Here is a 19,463-nt window from a genome sequence, read left to right as displayed (position 1 = left end):
CCCCCCTGCAGTGACCTGTATTTTTGTCTGTATTTTACTTACTCTTAGATGTGATCAGAATGGCTGAATGGATTTTTCCAGTGACCCTGTGGGAGGTAGCTGTTGCATGTGTAGACAGCTTCAAAACTCTTGTGCATGCAGTTTCCCTCTCGTTCCTGCAAGGTTTACTTGGTAGGCATGCTTATGATTCAGTTGTTTCAAATGCACAGTCTCTGCTCTCAACATTTGCACGAGCAATTTAAGGAGAAGGAGATGAACAGATTCTCTAGGGTCTTTTTTTAAAAAGCACAAAAAAAACCCCGCCAAAAAACCCACAAACCAAATCCAATAAAACCAGTGCTTGCTCTAAGGCAGCATTTTCTTTGTCACTGTCTTCTTTGGGACTATATTAGGACAGATACAGTTTGGAGTCATGAACACCTTTGTTATTATTACATGTGTTCATAAAGCATTGATGCTGTGTACTGGTACTGTACTGGTGCACTGGTATTCTTACTGGTGCCAGAGTGAAGATAGAATTATTCACTGCCTAGAAGAACCTCTCCCTCCCCATTTTCAGAAATAACACTGCCTCAGTGACTCCAGGGCTAGTAGCTGAGGTGGGTGACTTTTAACATAGCCATGGGTTTACCTGCAACACGTTTTTTTAGGGCAAGCCTCCTGCCAAGGTATGTTTCCTGAGGCTCTTGGCTTAAGGGGAGCTGAGAAGACCTGAGTTCTGTCAAGATCACCTCGACCAGAGAGGTGGCGTGCTACAGCTTTGCCACCCCCCTTTAATTTATATTCACTTTCTTAATGACTGCCATGTAGAAAACTCCTGGGACATTAGTTGCTCTTGATATTACTGAGGAGCTCAGTTAGCTCACAGTGTTGTTCAGAGCCATGAAATGATAAAACTTTGTAGGCTCAAGTTCTTTTGGGCTCTCTTCAGAGATCCTGGCTAGGATCTGCCCAAGCTTGCAGTTTTCATGCAGCTTTTAGGGTCAGCCCCAGATAAAGTGCACTGCATTATTTACCTTTGCTCATCCTTGGATGCAGTTAAAAGACAAGGCATGAGTGAGGGAAAGAAAATCAGGAGGGGAATTCTAGATCACTGGAGGCTGCAGCGTGAGTGCTGGAGCTTTCACATGCTCTTGGTGGGGGGGTTCCAACTCCTGGCGCTTAACTTGAGGCAGTGAGAGCAGTAGCAGCTGTTCTTTTCCTTCTGATTTGAACGTGGTGTAAGTGGTGGTGTACCCAGCGGGTGTTAAATACATTGCTCAAGCTCTTCTGAAACCTGAACTAAGTACTGGGTTGTTTGCTCAGTGTGGAAAAAAAATAAATAATGCTTCAAGCTTGCAGAGCTGTGCAGAAACTGCCTCTCTAAATCAAAAAGTCAAGTTTTGTGCCTTGATCTGTGGCAGTAATTCGATACTTTTTCCTGTTTGAGGTTTTTGGTCCGAACTCTCTTAAGTGTTGGTTTCACAAAAAATTACCGCTAGACATGAACAGTTGGTTTCTAGCCTGGAATAATTTTGCATGCTCCTGAGAATAGTGCTGCCTTTACCCAATCCTGTGATTATTTACTGTAGCAAATTATTCCTGTAATATTTGTGGTAATGACATCTGTAAAATAGGCTATCTGGAGTACTGTTAGGTTAGCAGAAACTAAAGGAAAATAGTGATTGCTGAACTAGATGCCTTGCCAGAGATGTGAGCTTAGGTCTGTACCTTTCCCACTGTCAAAGGAAATCCATTATCATTCCCTTAAATCACAACTGCTTCTACACAGAAGTGAGCTACCCTTTTTTATCCTGCACAGAACAGTTTCACCTGGAAAAACTAATCAAATCGCTTTTTGATTTTATTTTGGGTTGGGTTTTGGTGGCTTTATGGATAACATTGGCTTAAAGGACCATGTGAAGTCACTTACTCTTTCTTGCCTTCTTGTAATTATGGTGCCTATCTTCTCAAAAAATTTAGATGCGGAAAGTGGACAGCTGACAGAAGGAGACTGCATTTGGCCTAGTGGTGTAGCAGTGAAGGGCTCGGTACCCTGTAGTAGGCGTAGGTGGGGCTGGGAGCAAGTTTGTTCCTACAGCTGTATGACAGACAGTGCCTTGAGACAGCAGGAGACACCTGGACCAAGGAGCAGCTCCATGACCTCCCAGACACTGAGCAGGTGGTAGAGCGAGCATCCTGCTCTGCAGAGAGGGGGAAAGTGGCTGTTTTTTGTAGAAAATGAAGCATTTTTGATGTAATCAACATGGAAAAATGGGCTGGCTCAGAGCTAGAGCTCTGTGCCTGTTGTCCTCATCCTCCTTCCTGCCACCACTGCCACTGGGTTCACGGGTGTGCTTTGCCCTTCTCTTGGGTTTAGCCCTCTCTGCTTGATGGCTGTCTTCAGGTTTTTCTCCTGGTCCTTTTGTAATGTCTGGATCCTTTTCTGGTTTTTCCATCCCTCTCAGAGGAAGATTTGGAATTTACTACTCCTGGTGTATAGGGGCAGCATAGAGCCACCTCCGCATGTCACACATTTAACTGATGTTGGGGGTGGCAGCTTCTTGGTAGAAACTGGAAGAGTTCTGGGTAGTTTCACATTCTCATTTCCACACAGCAGCAACACACTGGTGAATTCAGGGTGCAAAGAAGAATGCAAAGGAAAGCTTATGTGCTTTGTGAACTTTCTATAAATTACACCATCTCTGCTGGGTCTTAGCTCAAAACTTGCTTGTTTTGGGATCTGTTTTTTCATTTGCCACTTATTTAAGTGCATGTTTTGTCAGTCTTTAGGCACTTAAGGCTCACTTAAGCCTGGATTATACAAATGATGCAGACACCACGCTGTGTGTTGAACCTTGAACATCCTGCTTTTCTCTTGTCATTGACAACTTACGTGCTTATCCTCTAGCAAATGATATCTAGTATTATTGTGCTGGCTCACAGCTGAGCTTTTTAACTGAATGCTAGTGTGGCTCGTCTTTATAATAATAATTAATAATAATTTTAAGTTAAAATGCCTTATCAATAAGAAAAAAAAATTGTTTTTTAATTAGAAAATTTGCTGCGCTTTTAATTAATACAAGTATTGAAGAGATATTTGGTTTCTGAGTCTATTTTTGGCATTCAGAGCCACATTATTTGATGATTTATAGTTGAAATGGCTATTGAAAGCCTCCGTAATAAAAACAAAATTAAATTAGATTGCCTCTGAGACTTAAAAGAACATTTGAAGAATTTATTAGAACAATATTAAAATATACCCTAAAACAAGCCACATTAGTCTGCAGGTTGAAATGGGATACCTGGGAATTCAGAGTGCTGTACTATTCCTATTAATTAAAATGTAGTCAGCTGAAATCTCCACTAAAATCAAAATTGTTCCCCAGGGTTTTGCCTTCATTACAGTCCTGGTGCAGCCTTTCAGTCCCAACCATTGCTGAGCTAAGTAATTAGTTCAGTTTAAAAAAATGAACAAAAGGATAAAATTACCGTGACAGTACATAGGATTTATTTTTTTTTATTGCTATGCTGGGCTCTGTTTGATATTATTTATCGTATATGGCCATTCTTTCTGCTACCAAAGACAAATAGTGAGAGACAAAGTATCTCTGATTTGAGGACTGTGCTGTTTTCCATATTGTAAGACTTGGATTATTTTACAGTTGCTGTTTTCTGTAACTTTGGCAAAGACACAGATCTCCCCTTCGCAGATGTCCAGCCTATCTCATCCTTGTTGTGCTGCGAGTAGTTTTCGGCTGCAGCAGGGTTTCCTTATCAGCAATTCTGCGGTAAATCAAGCAGGAGGAGACTACATTTCCCAGCAGGGTCTCGAGTGAAGAATTCACGGCGTGTGAATTCGTGCAGGATACCAGAGGACATCTGCCTTATGAGTCTGTCTCCAGAGTTGAGACTTCAGGGCCTAGATAAAGCACTGCTTCTGTCTCTCCAGTATCGTATATATTTCGACCCCAGCTTTGCATAGCCTGTCATCAGGTTGTCCTTGAGCTGGATACGGTAGTGAAACCCTGTGGATAGGGCTAACCCTTATCATCCTTTTGTTTCATGTCATGACACTTTCCCAGAAGCTGCTGAATAGCAAAGGCATGACAAAGAGGCCCTCGATTGTGGCTGTCGATACCAAGACTGGGGAACTGTAACTCCAGGTTAAAAAGGATCCCACTGAACTGTGTCTCTCTGACACGGTGAGGCCGCAAGTTTGTTTTTCGTCTTAATGATCTGAACGCAACTTGTTTGGATTCTCAAAAGTATTTTTAAAAGCACTCATGCTTTTTCAAGGTTTAAAGAAAAGGACTTCATGTCCCTTCTGTCTGAATATAATAAACAACTATTGTTTGATTCTATGATAGAACTTTCTTCAGGAATCTCATAGCACTTTGTGGATGTTATTTGGGTTCCAAAACACCACATTAAGGGATATTTCTGCCTCTTGTTTTTTGCAGTAAGACAAACTGAGTTGGAAGAAGTGTTGGTGATTTGCTAAAGGCTAAGCAGGCCCCATCAGATGTAGAAATGTCTGCTCCCAAGTTCTGTAATATAACAAAACATATACTGATGCACCTGACTTCCATCCAAGTAAATGCTCTAGGATCCCTTCCTCTGACCACATGTAGTGGGCTTGTACACAAATGGCAAAGAAAACACAGTGTATCAACTCATATATAGTACATTCTGAGCAATTGTAAAGTGTGAAACTGCTCAGTACATACCATGGCTTTGCACTTCTAATACTAAAAATGTCTTCAATGTTAACAGCACTTGAAAGTGACATGCCACACAAAGGGACAGTAGGAAAGAAGCTAGTCATGCTTTCTCCAGTGGTCACTCCATACTCTGCATTGCTTGATGAAACCTGGCATTTCTTCCTTTTGTTTCACTGGTGAGGAGCAAACTTGATGGGGAGCTTGCCTTGCACATTTGTGATAGGGCAGAAGAGTCTAAAATGAAAGACTGTCTGTACTTTGAAAGAGATTCATGGGATTCTTTACCCACGTAAGGGGACAATCTATGGGAAGACTCAAGAAACCTATAGTTAGACTACGTGTTGTCCACCTCAAACGGCTGGAGGTCGGAGGGGAGCTGGTGCGAGGGAGAGCAAACGCTCTGTTTTTCTGCCTTCAAGAGCCTAAAGTTTCCTATTGCAAAGGAGCTGAGAGGTCATATAGTTTCAATCTCGTGGTGTCTGCTTATCTATATCGAGAAACTCTGTTGCAATCTGAGCTGTATCACTCTCTAAGCGGGCCTGTGCTGGTCGGTGGGTGAGCGTGCATTGGGGAACGCACAGCCCATTGGCGTGGCTGCAGGAGGCAAACTGCACAGCAGCAGCACGTGCCTGACCAAACGAGTCATAATGCATCATCTCAACTCTTCCTTTTCCTCACATTCTGACAAGCTCATCCTGGACTGCTCCACTTTCTTCCCAAGTGGGATTTTTCCTTCTCGTCCCACTCTTCTAGGCAAGTACTGTGTGAGTGGACATATGGTGGATGGCATGCATCAGGTTGTATCAGATGACATCATCTGTGTTAGCAGAATAAAACATAGTAACATAGTAACTGAGTGCCACTTAGTTTCTGTTTAAATGGAATGTTCTTAAAGACAGACAAGACTTGATGTAAAAGACCTGTTCTTCACACTGTATTTTGCACATGATTTTTAAATTGTCTCTTTAGGGAGCGTATCTAAAACATCTGTCATTCATATGGGGATTATTTTACATTCTTTTAATCTTTGCTCTTGTACTCTTCTACGGTATTATTAGTCGTTAAGTAAATTGCATGAATACTATGCTAAGTACAACCGTGTTGTAAATACCTCTCTTTTTTTAATGGTATTTGTGTACTACAGATTGGACAGTGTTCTTCTGTTCAAGTGAATGCCTGAGGAACAGATTGGTATACTAAAAAGCTGATTATAAGTGAAAAATTGAAAGATTTACCTCCAGGGTTTTATTTTAACAGGACTATGTTTAGTCCCAGTTTCATTTTGTTTAAAATTCGGATTTACAGTTCTGCAAGTATGCATATTGCACTTTCACTCTCTGATGTTTAAGACAAAAGAATTAGGCATTTTTGGACTACTTTCTGTAGTGATTTAGCCCCAGTTTAGCCCCGATCATCATGAATTTGAAAGAATTTAGGCTTACATAATGGAAGACGAGAAATTTGTTTTAAGGGTTTTGTATAATCCCATTTTTAACTATTTATCCCTGCATGGCTATGCCACATTTTATAGGTGGCATTTTCACTGGGAATTGTTTTAATGTTAACCACCTTCATCTTCAGATGAAATGTACCGATACAATCTAGCCTTGAATATAATCCTTTTCCTTGGCAGGTGTCACAGAGCAGCACAAAGCCACGCATACACCATTTGTAGAGAAACTGCTTCAGCAAAGCACAGCCATTGGTGTACTGGTGCTTTTCCAGGCTCCCAGATCCTGCTGAGCTCCCCCAAGAGGGCAGAGATCTTCCTGTGAGTGTGCCCTGTAATGCCATTACTGCCATAAGAAGCGTTTGCCCTGCTGGAGTGCTCTGTTTTCAGGTTACTTCTGTAGCTGTTGCTAAACTTGGAGTTGGGAACAGCCCTATGAAAATGAGAACGCAATCCACGCAGGTGGCCAGCTGTACGTCCTCGATTTTAAATACATTTGTAAGCATATTTTCAAGTATAGGTAACCACTGCTGTTCTGAATATATACATGCTGCCTCATACCCCTGCACACTGATTTACAACATTCTAGGTAAACTATTTCTGGTTGCTTAATTACATTTGTATCATCATTTTTAGGCAAAGCGCTCATAGTTGCTCTCCATTTCATAGAATCATAGAATCATAGAATGGCCTGAGCTGGAAGGGACCTTAGAGATCATTTTAATCCAGCCTCCCTGCCGCCAGGGACGCCACCTCTGGACTACATCAGGCAACACATGGGGAACCGAACCCGCGACCTTAGCGTTCTTAGTGTTCTTAGCGCTACGCTCAACTGACTGAGCTAACCGGCCCCAAAATAACAGTACAAAATAAATGCATTTTTCAAAAAAGGTGCTTCATCTTAGCCTAAATAGTATTTTGCTGTTAATGGATAGACAGTGGGTCTCCACTCCCTGCAACTTTATCATGTCTACGCAGCTGTGTACCTATATATGTGCATTTGTATGACTGCAAGAGAGAGATGCAGATGTGACCAGGGAAAAGCACACTCCATCCGCCGTGTCCCCAGTTGCACTGGTGGTCAGCGTCTGAGGTCAGGTCAGGCCACTCCTTTTGTTTCCTCTTCTCCTGTCCTGAGAAGACCCCAGGTTCCTGTTTTCATGAGAAGGCTGTGCTCAACAGACCTTATCTTGTGTTGTTCTGTACCAATCCTGAATAATCACTGAAATAAGGTGGTTTTCCTGCAGTTTTCACCAGTTTAGGCTGGCAATTGCAGCTGCAAAGCAGCATGGTACTGGAGGCCTGTAGAGTACCCAGATGTTCAAGTGGATATTTTTTTTTCTCTTCCTTATTTTCCTTGGAAGTGAGCATGAAGCTTTACTGTGCTTTGGGTAGACAACAGTGATCTTGCCACCATTTAAAGTAATGGTTTCTAATGCACAATGTGTAAACCAGTGTTGGAGAGCTTTCCTTTAGTCCCAACAGTGTGTCAGACTGAAAGAAAATGTAGACTGCTGAGACTGTTTATCACCTCAGAGCAGACTGTTCTCTGCAGCAGGATACCACTATGCCTCTGGTGTACAGAGAGCAAAATACAGCAGAGGACCCTATGGAAAAGTTTTGCTGTGTTTTTTTCCTCCTGTTTCTGGGAGATGGATTTGTGAAAACAGGTCAGACAAAGCTTGGGGCTATGTGACTTGTAGCAGGTATGAACTTTGCTTTCCTTCAACTTCCCTGTTACTAGTAAGTCTCAAGGGTAAATATTCTTTAGCAGAATGACTACAATTATTAAATTAACTATTTGTTTAACTATAGCCTTATGATTTTTCTATGTCCCTAAGTATCTCTCTTTCCTATGCAGCACATGTCAGCACATCATCCTCTGTCACTTCTTTCCTGGAAAAGTATGTCCATGACAATAGCCATGAGAGGTTTGGAAAGAGATTTTCTCTGCAGAAATTTCTATGATATTTTCATATCAACTACCATGTTACCTGCTCACACAGAAATACACACAGAGAACTGTATCTAAACACTCTTGGACTGGCTTTTTAGGTGCTACGTTCCCTCTTCTCATAGTCTCTTCCATCCTCTTTTAGGTGTCCCTCCCTGGATGCTGGTTGCAGCACCAGCTGCGCAGTGATGAGTGGTGGGTGGTGGTGGGTCTCAGTACCCACTGCACGACTCCAGAGCCATGTGCCAATGATGGTGTAGTGTCTGACAGGGCCTCTTGCTACGGGTGCTTGTGTCAGGATGAGTTGAGATACACCTTGTCTACCCTCAAAACCCCAACTTGTTTCTATCTGAGGGTTAGCAGGGAGGGAGGAAAATCCCAGTACCATATGCTGTTTGGAACATATATATACAAATACAGTGAGCAGTAGTGGAGATCTGACTGCTAGTGGGACGTACTCATCCCCTGGTGCTGTCTAGATTTAGCCATCTGGCTCTGGCCTTGCTTACACCTGTCAGCTGAGGGTGACAGTGCCAGTGGGCAGAAGTTCGTGAATATCCACTTGGAGATTTGCCTGGCCAGCTGGCAGCATATATCATCAGCCAAGCCTTGTCTTCCTCCTCATCCACAACCTTAGGCACAAAGTTAGTCAACACATAGAGCCATGCCCTTCCACCCCCAGAAAGGAAAGTGAATTTCACCCCCATCTGAGCCTCATTAATAGAAACAAAGGGGTTCAATCTTTGTTTTCTGCATTAGGGGAGGAGATAAAGATAATTTCCTCCTTTTAATTTTATTTTTTTCTTCTTTTTTTCCCTTCTGTGATGATCTCCACTAAGACGGGCACATTGTGCCCATTGGAGGTCACATCTTAGCAAGATTAAATGAGCTTATGCTGGTGCTGCAAGTTTATAATGGAGTGGAGAGAATAGGAAGAGGAGGATTGACCCCCAACCAGAAAGAGATTAGAATCACAGAATCACAGCATGTTAGGGGTTGGAGGAGACCTCAAAAGATCATCTAGTCCAGCCCCTCTGCCCAGAGCAGGATCACCCACAGTAGGTGACACAGGAATGCATCCAAGCATGTTCTGAATGTCTCCAGAGAAGGAGACTCCACAACCTCCCTGGGCAGCCTGTGCCAGTGCTCTGTCACCCTCACAGTGAAAAAGGTTTTCCTAATGTTTTTGTGGAACCAAAGAAGCAGATTTAGGTTTCTCTGTGTTAAGATACGAGGCCTGTTCACTCAGATGTGTTTCTCAATGACTTCTTCCACTTACGCCGTGCTCATATTTATCATCACAGTGGTACTACCCTTTTCCATTGATGTCATCCTGTCATCTGTATGCCAGCAAACCTCCCACTGGTTTGGGAATGGAGACCTTTTACGCTCAGCTTCTCTGGGGAAGATGTGATGACCCTCCCTTCAAAACAAGCCAGTCCCTGGCTGCGACTGGGATGTGGCAAAGCTGCTGCCTTTCTGCCAGGAGGTTCTTTGTGAACTGCTGGTTTTGTAGGCTACAGTCACACTCATACTGCTTTATTTTAAGTGAGCTCCCACCCCCTCAATGCCTTTGACATTGATGGGGAAATAACATTTTCCCGCATACCAATGGAGAATAGGTGCTACAGTGACAAAAACTAAGTTGGTTCATTAAGCAATAACCTTAGACATAACCTGACCACTTAAAATCTATAGAGGTGTATTTCTCTCCTCTTTTCTATGAGTGTGTAACAACTGTTTCTAAAAGGTTGTTGCCAGTCTTAGGCTGCTATAGTTGCTTTTATACTGTGGATCTTTTTACTTGCTGATGATCTTGATGAATGCATTTGCAGTACTCAAGTAACCCTCCCATAACAGCCACTTTTTTGACTTCCTGCAATAGAAACCTGAATTAATCTGAATTATCACATCACAGCCCAAATTGACTCCATGGCATGTTGCCTTATCATTTGTTTAAGAATGATATTTTCTGTGACATGGATGGTGTTTATTCCATCCTCCAAATAAACTTAATGCTCGTGAGTGTGAACATATAAATTACCAAACAAAGATCAGAAGGAAAGGAAGACAAAATGATCGTGTATGGAGTTAAGAGCAACCAAGAAGAGAAATATCTTCAACTCTTGCCACCTTGTAATCTGTTACTTTTTCAGCCTGATGTATGGTGTTTTTAACCAGTAGATATGTTAAGAAAAGACCCAACCTAAGTGCAGGAATTTACCTAGTCATCCTGGCTTAGATGAACTCCCAGTGACTCAGTGACCCCTTTCACCCTTTTCTTGCTATTAATCTAGAATCCATCTGCCTTTCTTCAGATGTTTCTGCTGAGGCTTTAATGTGCTGCTTCTGTTATGAAGAACTTGATGCTGTTGCCTTGGTGTTTGGACTTTGGAGTCAGGTGGACCTTTCTACTCTATTTCTTCAGATTACCAGTCCTGCATGTTTGCCTTGTAGAAAGCTATGTATGTGTGTGTGTGCCAGCGCTAAACTCATGGCTCCAGAGTGTCTTTATGCGCTAACAGTCTCTTCATGTTGGAGTCCACACCACAGTATCATGATGCCTGTGTGACCTGTAGTGTGTTAAGATCTCCTTACAGACAGGCACGTCATGCTGTTCTCTGTCCAGGTTTCTTCCCCCCTTACGAATCACAACAGTTGAAAGTTGTGCTGAGGAAAACTGTTCAGTCATATGTGGTTTTAAAAAGAGAAGCAATGCAGGACCAGTGTAAAGGAGACCAAGTTCAATTTGATCTGTAATCCTGCCTTTACTTCATCAGAAGCTGAGCAACTTTTTTGGAGCTGTAAAGGGATATGAGTATGTGTTCATCTATTTAATGTTTTTTATATCTGTGCTATTTGCAGCAAGCCCTGTATTGCAATCCTGAAGCCATACTTTTTCATATTGTACCAAATAACGTGGATAAAGCATCACTCAGCATATCTAAATGCACATCTATATAGGTAGTCATTATGCATATAGTCATACATCTGTTTTTCTCTTACTTTCAGAGTGATAGTCTATTGGCGTAGCTGTATGCATTTTTCATTAATTTGAACAGGTAGAATTAGACAATGTATATTCTATTGCACATGCTGATATCCTTTTATTTTCCCATTTCCTTTAGACAGTGATAATGAAAATTGATGTTTTGTAATGGAGAATTTCATTATCCAAAAAAATCCCTTAATGCTGACATGCAGAATTGGTCTAGCAGAAAAGATCACATCTGATTCAAGTCACCATCAATTGGACTCTAATTTTGATGACAATACGAAAATGAAGCAATCTTACCTTAGATCAGGAGACTATTTTTGCTGTATCCCAGGCAGTGTCCTCTCCTTGTTTGCTTGATAAGAGAAAATCCCACTGGAATAAAGAAAAATAAATGCTAGAAGAGTGAGGGATTTAAGGAGTCCTCATCTGAGCTCCTGATCCACTTGTTTTTAGCAGATTGCAAAAGCCCTGATCCAATAGTAGCTCAGAGTGACTTTCCTCTCCTCGTGTGTTCTGTGGGCTGAGAATCTGCAAGAATAGACCTGAGACGGTGCTGCAAGAGACAGACAGTGGGGGGACCTTGGCACGGAGTTGGACCAAACTCTAAATATAGCCCAACCCACTTTCCGTGCAGTTCTCTTCATACTCTGAAGGCAGATGACCTTGTCAGAAAACTGACCTCCCAGCATGTCATTCTCTGCAAAGACAGGATCTAAGGGAAGAGGACTGCAACACAGAAGGACAGAAAAGCAATCAACCATCTGCTTGCAGCAAATGAATGTAGGTATGAGCACTATTTTTATGGCAGTTGCAACTGATCGAGACATAGTGTGCTTTATTTGACAAATGAGTCGCGTGCCAGTTCACAAAAGACCTGTACAGATGAGAGATTGCATTGTAATTGCCAGTCTTAGAGAGCAATGACATAGATGAAAAGCCTGTCATCTTTCCTCCTCTCAAAACTGTAATGCAGCAGAGAGTGTGTGGTATTTTCCTAAAATTATCCTTCCTTTCACTTGCTCTTACAGTAAGACTTTTTGGAAAGTGAGTTAAATCCACAAATCTATATTCTGATACCATATAAATTTGAGATTCTAGGATAACTTGCAGGGGCAGTACAGTCTGCAGTATCAGAGACCAAACTGCAGAGAAATGTGTAGCATATACACAGAAAGAAGCAAGAGACTAAGAGGCATAGAAACATAATGCTTGGGCCTTAGAGAGAGAACTGCTTTTCAACAGATGTTTTATAATCCAGGGAATTTGCCACTCTAACTCTTTGTGGCAACATGTCAGGGTATTTTGTTCTGAACCTGAAGGAGAGTTTAACCTGATACGAGTCAACCTGATACTCTGTCAAACGGGGACCTAATACTGCTATGTCACATGAAGATTTCTGAATAAAAAAAGCTGCAGAAATCTGAGCCACTCAAAATGTCTTCTCTTACGTTCTGTTAAGGCATGAAGAGTTGAGATAAAAGCTTGTTTGCGGTATTGTTCTTTAGTGAGATATATTTGTTCATGGTGACTGAGTCACCAAGTATATGCTACATTATATGCAGCTATACAGTTTTCAATATTACGAGAAAACCTGAGAAAACATCAGGACTGTGCTAACCCTACAGTATATTTGTGTGTGTCTACAGAATATGCATGAACCAAAAAGCCATGAATGATGTCAGTGGTCAGTAAAGTAGCAATGTGTTGTATATGAACCATAATTTGGGCTGTTAAGTTTTTGTGAAGGGTGCTATATATTCTTTTAATTGATACCTACCACTGTGGCAGTTCCACTGCGTAACTTTACCATGACCTGGCTTGAAGTCCACAGGGTCAGCCAGACCCTATATGTTACCTTCACAACAAGAACTACAGCTGTGAGGCGCAACTGCTTCCTAAAATCAGAGGAGGGCCACAAAGATGTTCCAGGGGCTGGAGCACCTCTGCTACGAGGACAGGCTGCAGGAGCTGGGATTGTTCAGTCTTGAAAAGAGAAGACTTCAGGGGGACTTAACAGCTGCCTTCCAATACCTGAAGGGAACCTACAGGAAGGCTGGGGAGGGACTTTTTACAAGAGTCGCCAGTGATAGGACAAGGGGAAATGGGTTTAAGTTGAAGGAGAAGAGATTTAGACTGGACCTTAGGAAGAAATTCTTCAGTACGAGGGTGGCAAGACTCTGGAATAAATTGCCCAGAGATGTTGTGGCTGCCCCCTTCCTGAAGGTGTTCAAGGCCGAACTGGACGGAGCCTTGAGTATCATGATCTAGTTGAGAGGCATCCCTGCCCATGACAGGGAGGTTGGATTAGGTGATCTCTAAGGCCTCTTCCAGCCTAGGCCGTTCTATGATTCTATGATTCTATGATAGAATGGCCTAGGCTGGAAGGAACCTTAGAGATCATCTAATCCAACCTCCCTGTCATGGGCAGGGACACCTCTCAACTAGATCAGGCAACACATGGGGACCAAATGGGGATCGAACCCGTGACCTCAGCACCACGCTCAGCTGACTGTGCTGACCGGCCCCCTGCTGAGCTAACCGGCCCCCTATGGTGAGAGAACAGTAGAAGATATGAATCTCCTGATCCTGGGATCATCCAACATTCCTGGGCAAAACTTGCTTGTAGTCAGCCTAGAACCCACCTATTAAGCAGTTTTATGGATTTATCTGAGTTCCTCTTTCCTCCCAATTTACCTATTTCTTCCCCATTGACAAGAATAAATGTTTGTTAGGAGTCAATATTATAACAAACAAGTGATGCTGATGTTTGATGACTGGAAAAGGGGAAACATGTGGATGCCCCTCCCTGGCAGTGTCCAAGGCCAGGCTGGATGGGGCTTTGAGCAACCTGGTCTGGTGGAAGGTGTCCTTGCCCGTGGCAGGAGGGTTGGACCAGATGATCTTTAAAGTCCCTTCCAACCTAAATCCTTCTATGATTCTATGATTTTGGAGAGAGGACCTGAAAAAGGAATGAGTCTGTCTCCAGATACACAATTATGGAGTGACATGCTAGCACTGTATAAGTAGTGGTATTCTAGCTCTACATAATCCCAGCATCATAAACACTGATAACATTGTTTTATCTTCGTTCCCGGGTGGTATCCTGACGCAATTTAGACCAATTATAATTCGAACAATTCCAACTCTGCAGTGCCACTGCCACTTTTGCCCATCTTGCCAGTGCTGGGGTATCGAAATTGTCACAGATCCCCTCATCTAGAGCATGAAGGAGATGAGGATAAGGGAGAGAGTATGTGCAGCATGAGCTGGTGCTCTTCACCCTCCACAGCAAATGGGTGAAGCAATTTCCATGTATGGTAGGTTGATAGTTCTTAGAAAAAGAAGGAATCAAGGTGCACTGTGGGTCCTTAAGCACAGGGACAGGCAAACTTTGCCAGGAGCTGTGACATGCGCTTCTCCTATAAAGATTTTGGAGAAGGTCTGATTTCTTCTTTATACAAATAAAGTGCTGGGTGGCTTTGAGGAGGTGATATTAATTTTGGGGGAGACATTCATAGCATGATATTGCTAGTGTGTAAAGGGCTGTAAATGTTGCTTGACCAACCTAAGTAATGCTAACTTCCTGAAAGGAGGGGAAAAAGCTTTAACAATGATTGTTCTTCAAAATAGATGGAATAGTATTTGTGTTTGACAGCTGTATACATTCAAGCTTTCTTTAGGAGGGCTTTTGCATGTGTTTCCACACCACTAAGTGGGAAATGTAGTAGGGAGTCAGGCCTTGGTTTGTGCCTAGCTTTTCCTGAGCTTGTAACGTGTTTTATGGTGCTGGATGGTCTTTTTGCTTCTTTGTAGAAAGCTTTTCTCTTTGACTACCCAGCCTTCCTTGGTAGCTTTTCCTCTGGAATGATTCATTTTTTCCAGAGCCCAAGCTGTTTTCTCCCTCATATGCCTCTGTTGGGAAAGACAGCTATCACAAGCCAACCTTGCAGGGTTCCCCCTCATGCAGTCGTGCATTCTGTAACCAGTATTTGTGAGCTAATTTTTCTTTTATTAAACCCAAATTCCTAGCACTTTTAGTTGTTCAAAGATCCCATGGAGTATTTTATAAGGTGAGATATGTGAACCATAATGTCTCAGCCAGTTTCCAACATGGTCAACCGCATTCTGGCTTGCCCAATTCCCCTACTTTTCAGAGTTGGATACTGTCATAAACCATTGTACAGTATTGCTGACATCCTTCTGAGTGGTTTCTAAAGTGACTGTAGGGTATACAATGCCTGGCATCTGTCAAGAGGGGAAGCTTTTTTTGCAGGATTAAGTATTTAATTTTGTAGTGTTTATTACACAGATTTTTAAACAGCCAAAACCAATGCTACTTACAAACGGACAAAACAGTCTCCCACTTCCGCATCTCTCTAGGTATATGCTTTCAAACTGAATCTGGAGATTTAAAGAGATTATCGGAAGTTTCGGCATAGAGGATAGTTTTTTAGGAGACTGCAGTGACTTGTTGATGTCATCTGAGCCTTCGCTTATAGTGTTATTGGCAAAGGGCACTAGAGAAAACAACGGAACTGACTTACACTCTGTGGATGTGTTACTGTATCTTCAGGCTCTGGTTGCTCTTGCTTGGCAGGCCTGTCATGAAGAAGTTAAGTTGAATGTCAAGCAATAAAAGGGCCTGTCATATTTCTAACATGTCAAATCTTTTTGTTTGCCCTTTGCCTACCATGGATTTTAAAACTACAGTGGCTAAATGAATAATGAGTTTTTCCTTCTTACCTTGGTGACACCCATTATTCCTTGTTCAAGGCAGTGATAGGATGTCAAAGTCAACCTTTCTTTTGCAGAATAAATAAAGTTTCAAAATTATGAATAGGCCTGGGTTGTAGCTGTACTACAACCCAGGCCTGACCTTAATCATGTAAAGCTTATTCTTCTGAGCTTCCTTGTGTACAACAGAGGATTTCTCCGATATGCACTTTATTTTGTCCTTTGGTTCACTCCCAGTCAGCAAGTTAAGATGTGTTAAAACTGAGTTTAGAAGTATCCATTTTGAATATCAAAGAGAAAGTGTTAAAAATAAGGGAGAGGTAGTTGTTAAAATTGTTCTGTGGGAGATCCTTTGTGTGGCAGATAGTTGTGTCTGTGTGCTAAAAATTTTCTGTCATATCAGAGATGTTGATATTATTCCATTAAGACCTGATCTTTTTTGCTCAAGTGGGCAATGTTTTCAATTTAAATTGCTATTCAGTCTAAGAAAGAGAAACCTAATCTGAATATCCTGTCACTAAATTTACTACAGGGAAAAAAAATTGTTTGTGGTAGGCATGTCTTCTGAACTGGACGGTTATTAATTAGTGGTCACTCAAAACAATTCCCATGCAACTTCATACCTCCTACTAACAACAACAGGTAACAGTTTATTCACAGTTTTTCCTTTCTAGTTCCAAAATGGTCAAAATATTCAAGTATTTTATGGTCTTCATTTGATTCATGACCCTGGTGACAAAAGTATGAAAACTTCACCAGTGTTTTAACACTGAACTTGCAAAAACTAAAATTAAAAAAGCAAGGTAAGATCTTCATTAATTTTAGACGCGGCACTCTAGTTAGCCATTTTGTCAATCTTCCTTGTATCAAAAATTTCCACTGAGCTGTAGTATTATGCCTTTTGATGCAATTAAGTATTCATTTTTCATTTCCTATTCGTATGTGTGTTCTCTTACTGATTTCTAAGACTAAATCTTGTTTCACTGTACTGTTTTAAATTACTTAATCCTTATTCAAGGAGGTAAGGGGATGGACTGGTTTGTTAGTGGTTTTTTTTCTGTAATCTGTCATCTGGATTTCTTAGTCATGCCACTGCAGATTATGCATGCCTGTGATGGAGAGAATTATTTATCTTTCTGGGGGTGCCAGCAGACCCTTTCTAATTTAGTCAGAGCAATTTCAGAAATGAAGAGGGTACTGTTGTGGCTATTTTTGATTTGATAGTTATGCAATGATCTTTCCCAAGGACAGATTACTTTTGTAGCTAACATTTTATCTCATTTACTAGCAATTTCTAAAATATTGTCATGGTAAACAGCCAGCAGCTGGTCTGAAGAACTATGTTAATAATAAATTTCTTTCATGGCCATTCCATGTGGCTGATCTGGAGGTACTCAGAAGAGCTTCATAGCTGTAGCTTGGCCAGTTGGCTTTACACCGTGGGCTCCAGGGTATCTGAGCAATTTTTAGGCTTCTCAACAGGAAAATTCAGAGCTGTCCATCTCATACAGAGGGAACTTAGGGAGGATTGTCCTGGTGGACATGAAAGCGATCCTCCTTTCAGGATTAACAGTGCTAGTGACACACGGTTGAGGAATTTGGGATCTGTCCAGGAGGCAGTTTGAGCTGCAGCTTGCCTGTGGCTGCCGTGCACCACTGGCTTCTGGACCTGCTTCTCCAGCTGCTACAGAACCTTTCCCTGTTGTCAGGGAAGTAGCTGTACTTGGAATGCTTTTAAATATTTAAAATGTTCATTATTTTTTCTGAGTTAATCACACCCGCCTGCCATTTAAAAGACCTCATCTGTTCTTTTGGGTACTGATGGGCATCATGGCAGGACCTGCTTGAGCTTCGTGCTGCCTTGAGGAGCGATACCATAGTAGTGTGTTGAAATGCTGTCGTCACCGCTTTTAACGTACTTACTGTGATCAGCACAACTGCAGTGGCAAGAGGAGGCATCTCAATTGAGCAAGGATGAACCTGGGAGACAATTTTGCTGACAGCTGTTCCATTTTACAGAAAGTTAATTGACCTTGCGCTGTGTGTACTGGATAGGATGTGCAGGACAGACGAAATGAGAAAAATGCAAAGTAGTGCATTGACATTAAGATTACTTCATCTGATCTGAAAATTTAGGCCAGTTTATAATGGTAAAACCATGAGACTAATAAGGAAGCCTCAGACTTCAATTTTATTCTTTTCCCTGACCTCCTCTCTGCCCCCTCTCCTCCCTTCCTCCAAAAGAAAAGGAATCTAAAATGGCAATTAAGAAAAAACTTGAGATGTGTCCAATGCACTTGGCATTTTACTTGGCATCTAATATTTTTCAATCTGCTGAATCTAAAGCTGGGAGCCCCAAGAAATATTTTTCCCCCAGATAAAAGATGATGGATTGGTACTATTTAATCAACCAATAAATAAAAACATAACCTGCAAAGGAACCTGAAATTAATCCATCATACACCCAAACTGAAGGAACTATGCCCACCTACAGTGTAATAAGAAGCGCATACTTCTCTGCAACATACCAGAAACTAGAGAGAGAACATATTTGCACAGTGTACAGGGCTTTTGTTACAAATCAGGAAACAAAGGCTTTATTTAAAGTCTGGTTTCAGATACGAAGCAATTTTAGAACAGTCAGAGAAGAATGGAAAGCAGGGGGGGCAGTAATAAATTATGTACAAACATAATTTTCATGCAAGTAATTCTAGTTTAGTACTGATATGTAGCCCTGATGGGACCATAAGGGAGAGAGCAGGAATTTCTGTTCTGACCCAGAGACTGTTCTGACCCAGAGTGCATCTCTGACTGTGGGCAGTGCCAGATACATCAAATAAAATTGAGGGAGTCTCCCTTGTGGACACATGTAAGCCAGGTTCCCACCAAATTCTGTCACAGACATTAGTTTAATGCTAAGAAATGAACTTGTCCTGTATTGACCTGTGTCACTGGGGAACTTCTGGGTACTAGGTAGATGTCTGATCTCACTTAATTTCCAAATAAAATAAAAAAACAACCTAGTGGAAATTACAGGAAAGAATATTTTTCCATTCTGAGCTCTCTTTTTAATTACATGTTTGTTATTTCTATATTATGAAGAGTTGTAAGCACCATGCCTCCTTTCTCTCTCAGAAAACCCCCCCTTCTGTTCTCTTCATCCTCTCTTCCTGTGAGGAACTTCCCATAGCTACCGTCATTTCTGTGAGCTTCCTCTATCTTTATTTCAGTCATAGGCTGGCTGGAACTATAAATCACATTTTCCAATGAATTTTAAGATTATTTTCTCTTCAGTTGTAACTTTTTCGTTATTTGGAGGCATGCTGCTTAGAAGAGTTTGACTTTTTCAGTCAGCCTTAGTCCTTTGTAAGGACTAAGGAATTAATTATTTATGTTGTGGTCATTAAAACTCCTTTATTAATAACTTCAGTGTAGAAAAGTGTCATGTGAATGTCAGAAGTCTTAGTAAGGGTGAATCAGCCTAGCAAACACAGATTTGTATGTACTAGCTATTTTGTACAAACAAAATTGCATTCACATCAAAGCTTGTGTCATTGCTTCCTATATCATTAAGATCTTGTCTGCCTTTAAAAGTACTAATTTGAGTAACCAAGCAAATGAGCA

The 19,463-nt window shown here is 41.6% G+C and overlaps 1 protein-coding gene across 1 annotated transcript in view; it reads left to right on the top strand.

The window, feature by feature from the left end:
• Window positions 1-11,792: 11,792 nt before the first annotated feature.
• Window positions 11,793-19,463, top strand: part of CMSS1 (cms1 ribosomal small subunit homolog (yeast)) — a 31,646-nt gene continuing 23,975 nt past the window's right edge. Inside the window, exon 1 of the mRNA XM_009867027.1 lies at window positions 11,793-11,889. Within this exon, the coding sequence (XP_009865329.1) occupies window positions 11,793-11,889 (97 nt within the window). The remainder of the gene's footprint in view (window positions 11,890-19,463) is intronic.

This window comes from Apaloderma vittatum, unplaced genomic scaffold (genome assembly GCF_000703405.1).
Source record: "Apaloderma vittatum isolate BGI_N311 unplaced genomic scaffold, ASM70340v1 scaffold4963, whole genome shotgun sequence".
Lineage (NCBI taxonomy): Eukaryota > Metazoa > Chordata > Aves > Trogoniformes > Trogonidae > Apaloderma > Apaloderma vittatum.
Note: the sequence above shows the minus strand (reverse complement) of the source record. Positions and strands in the feature narration are given on the sequence as shown.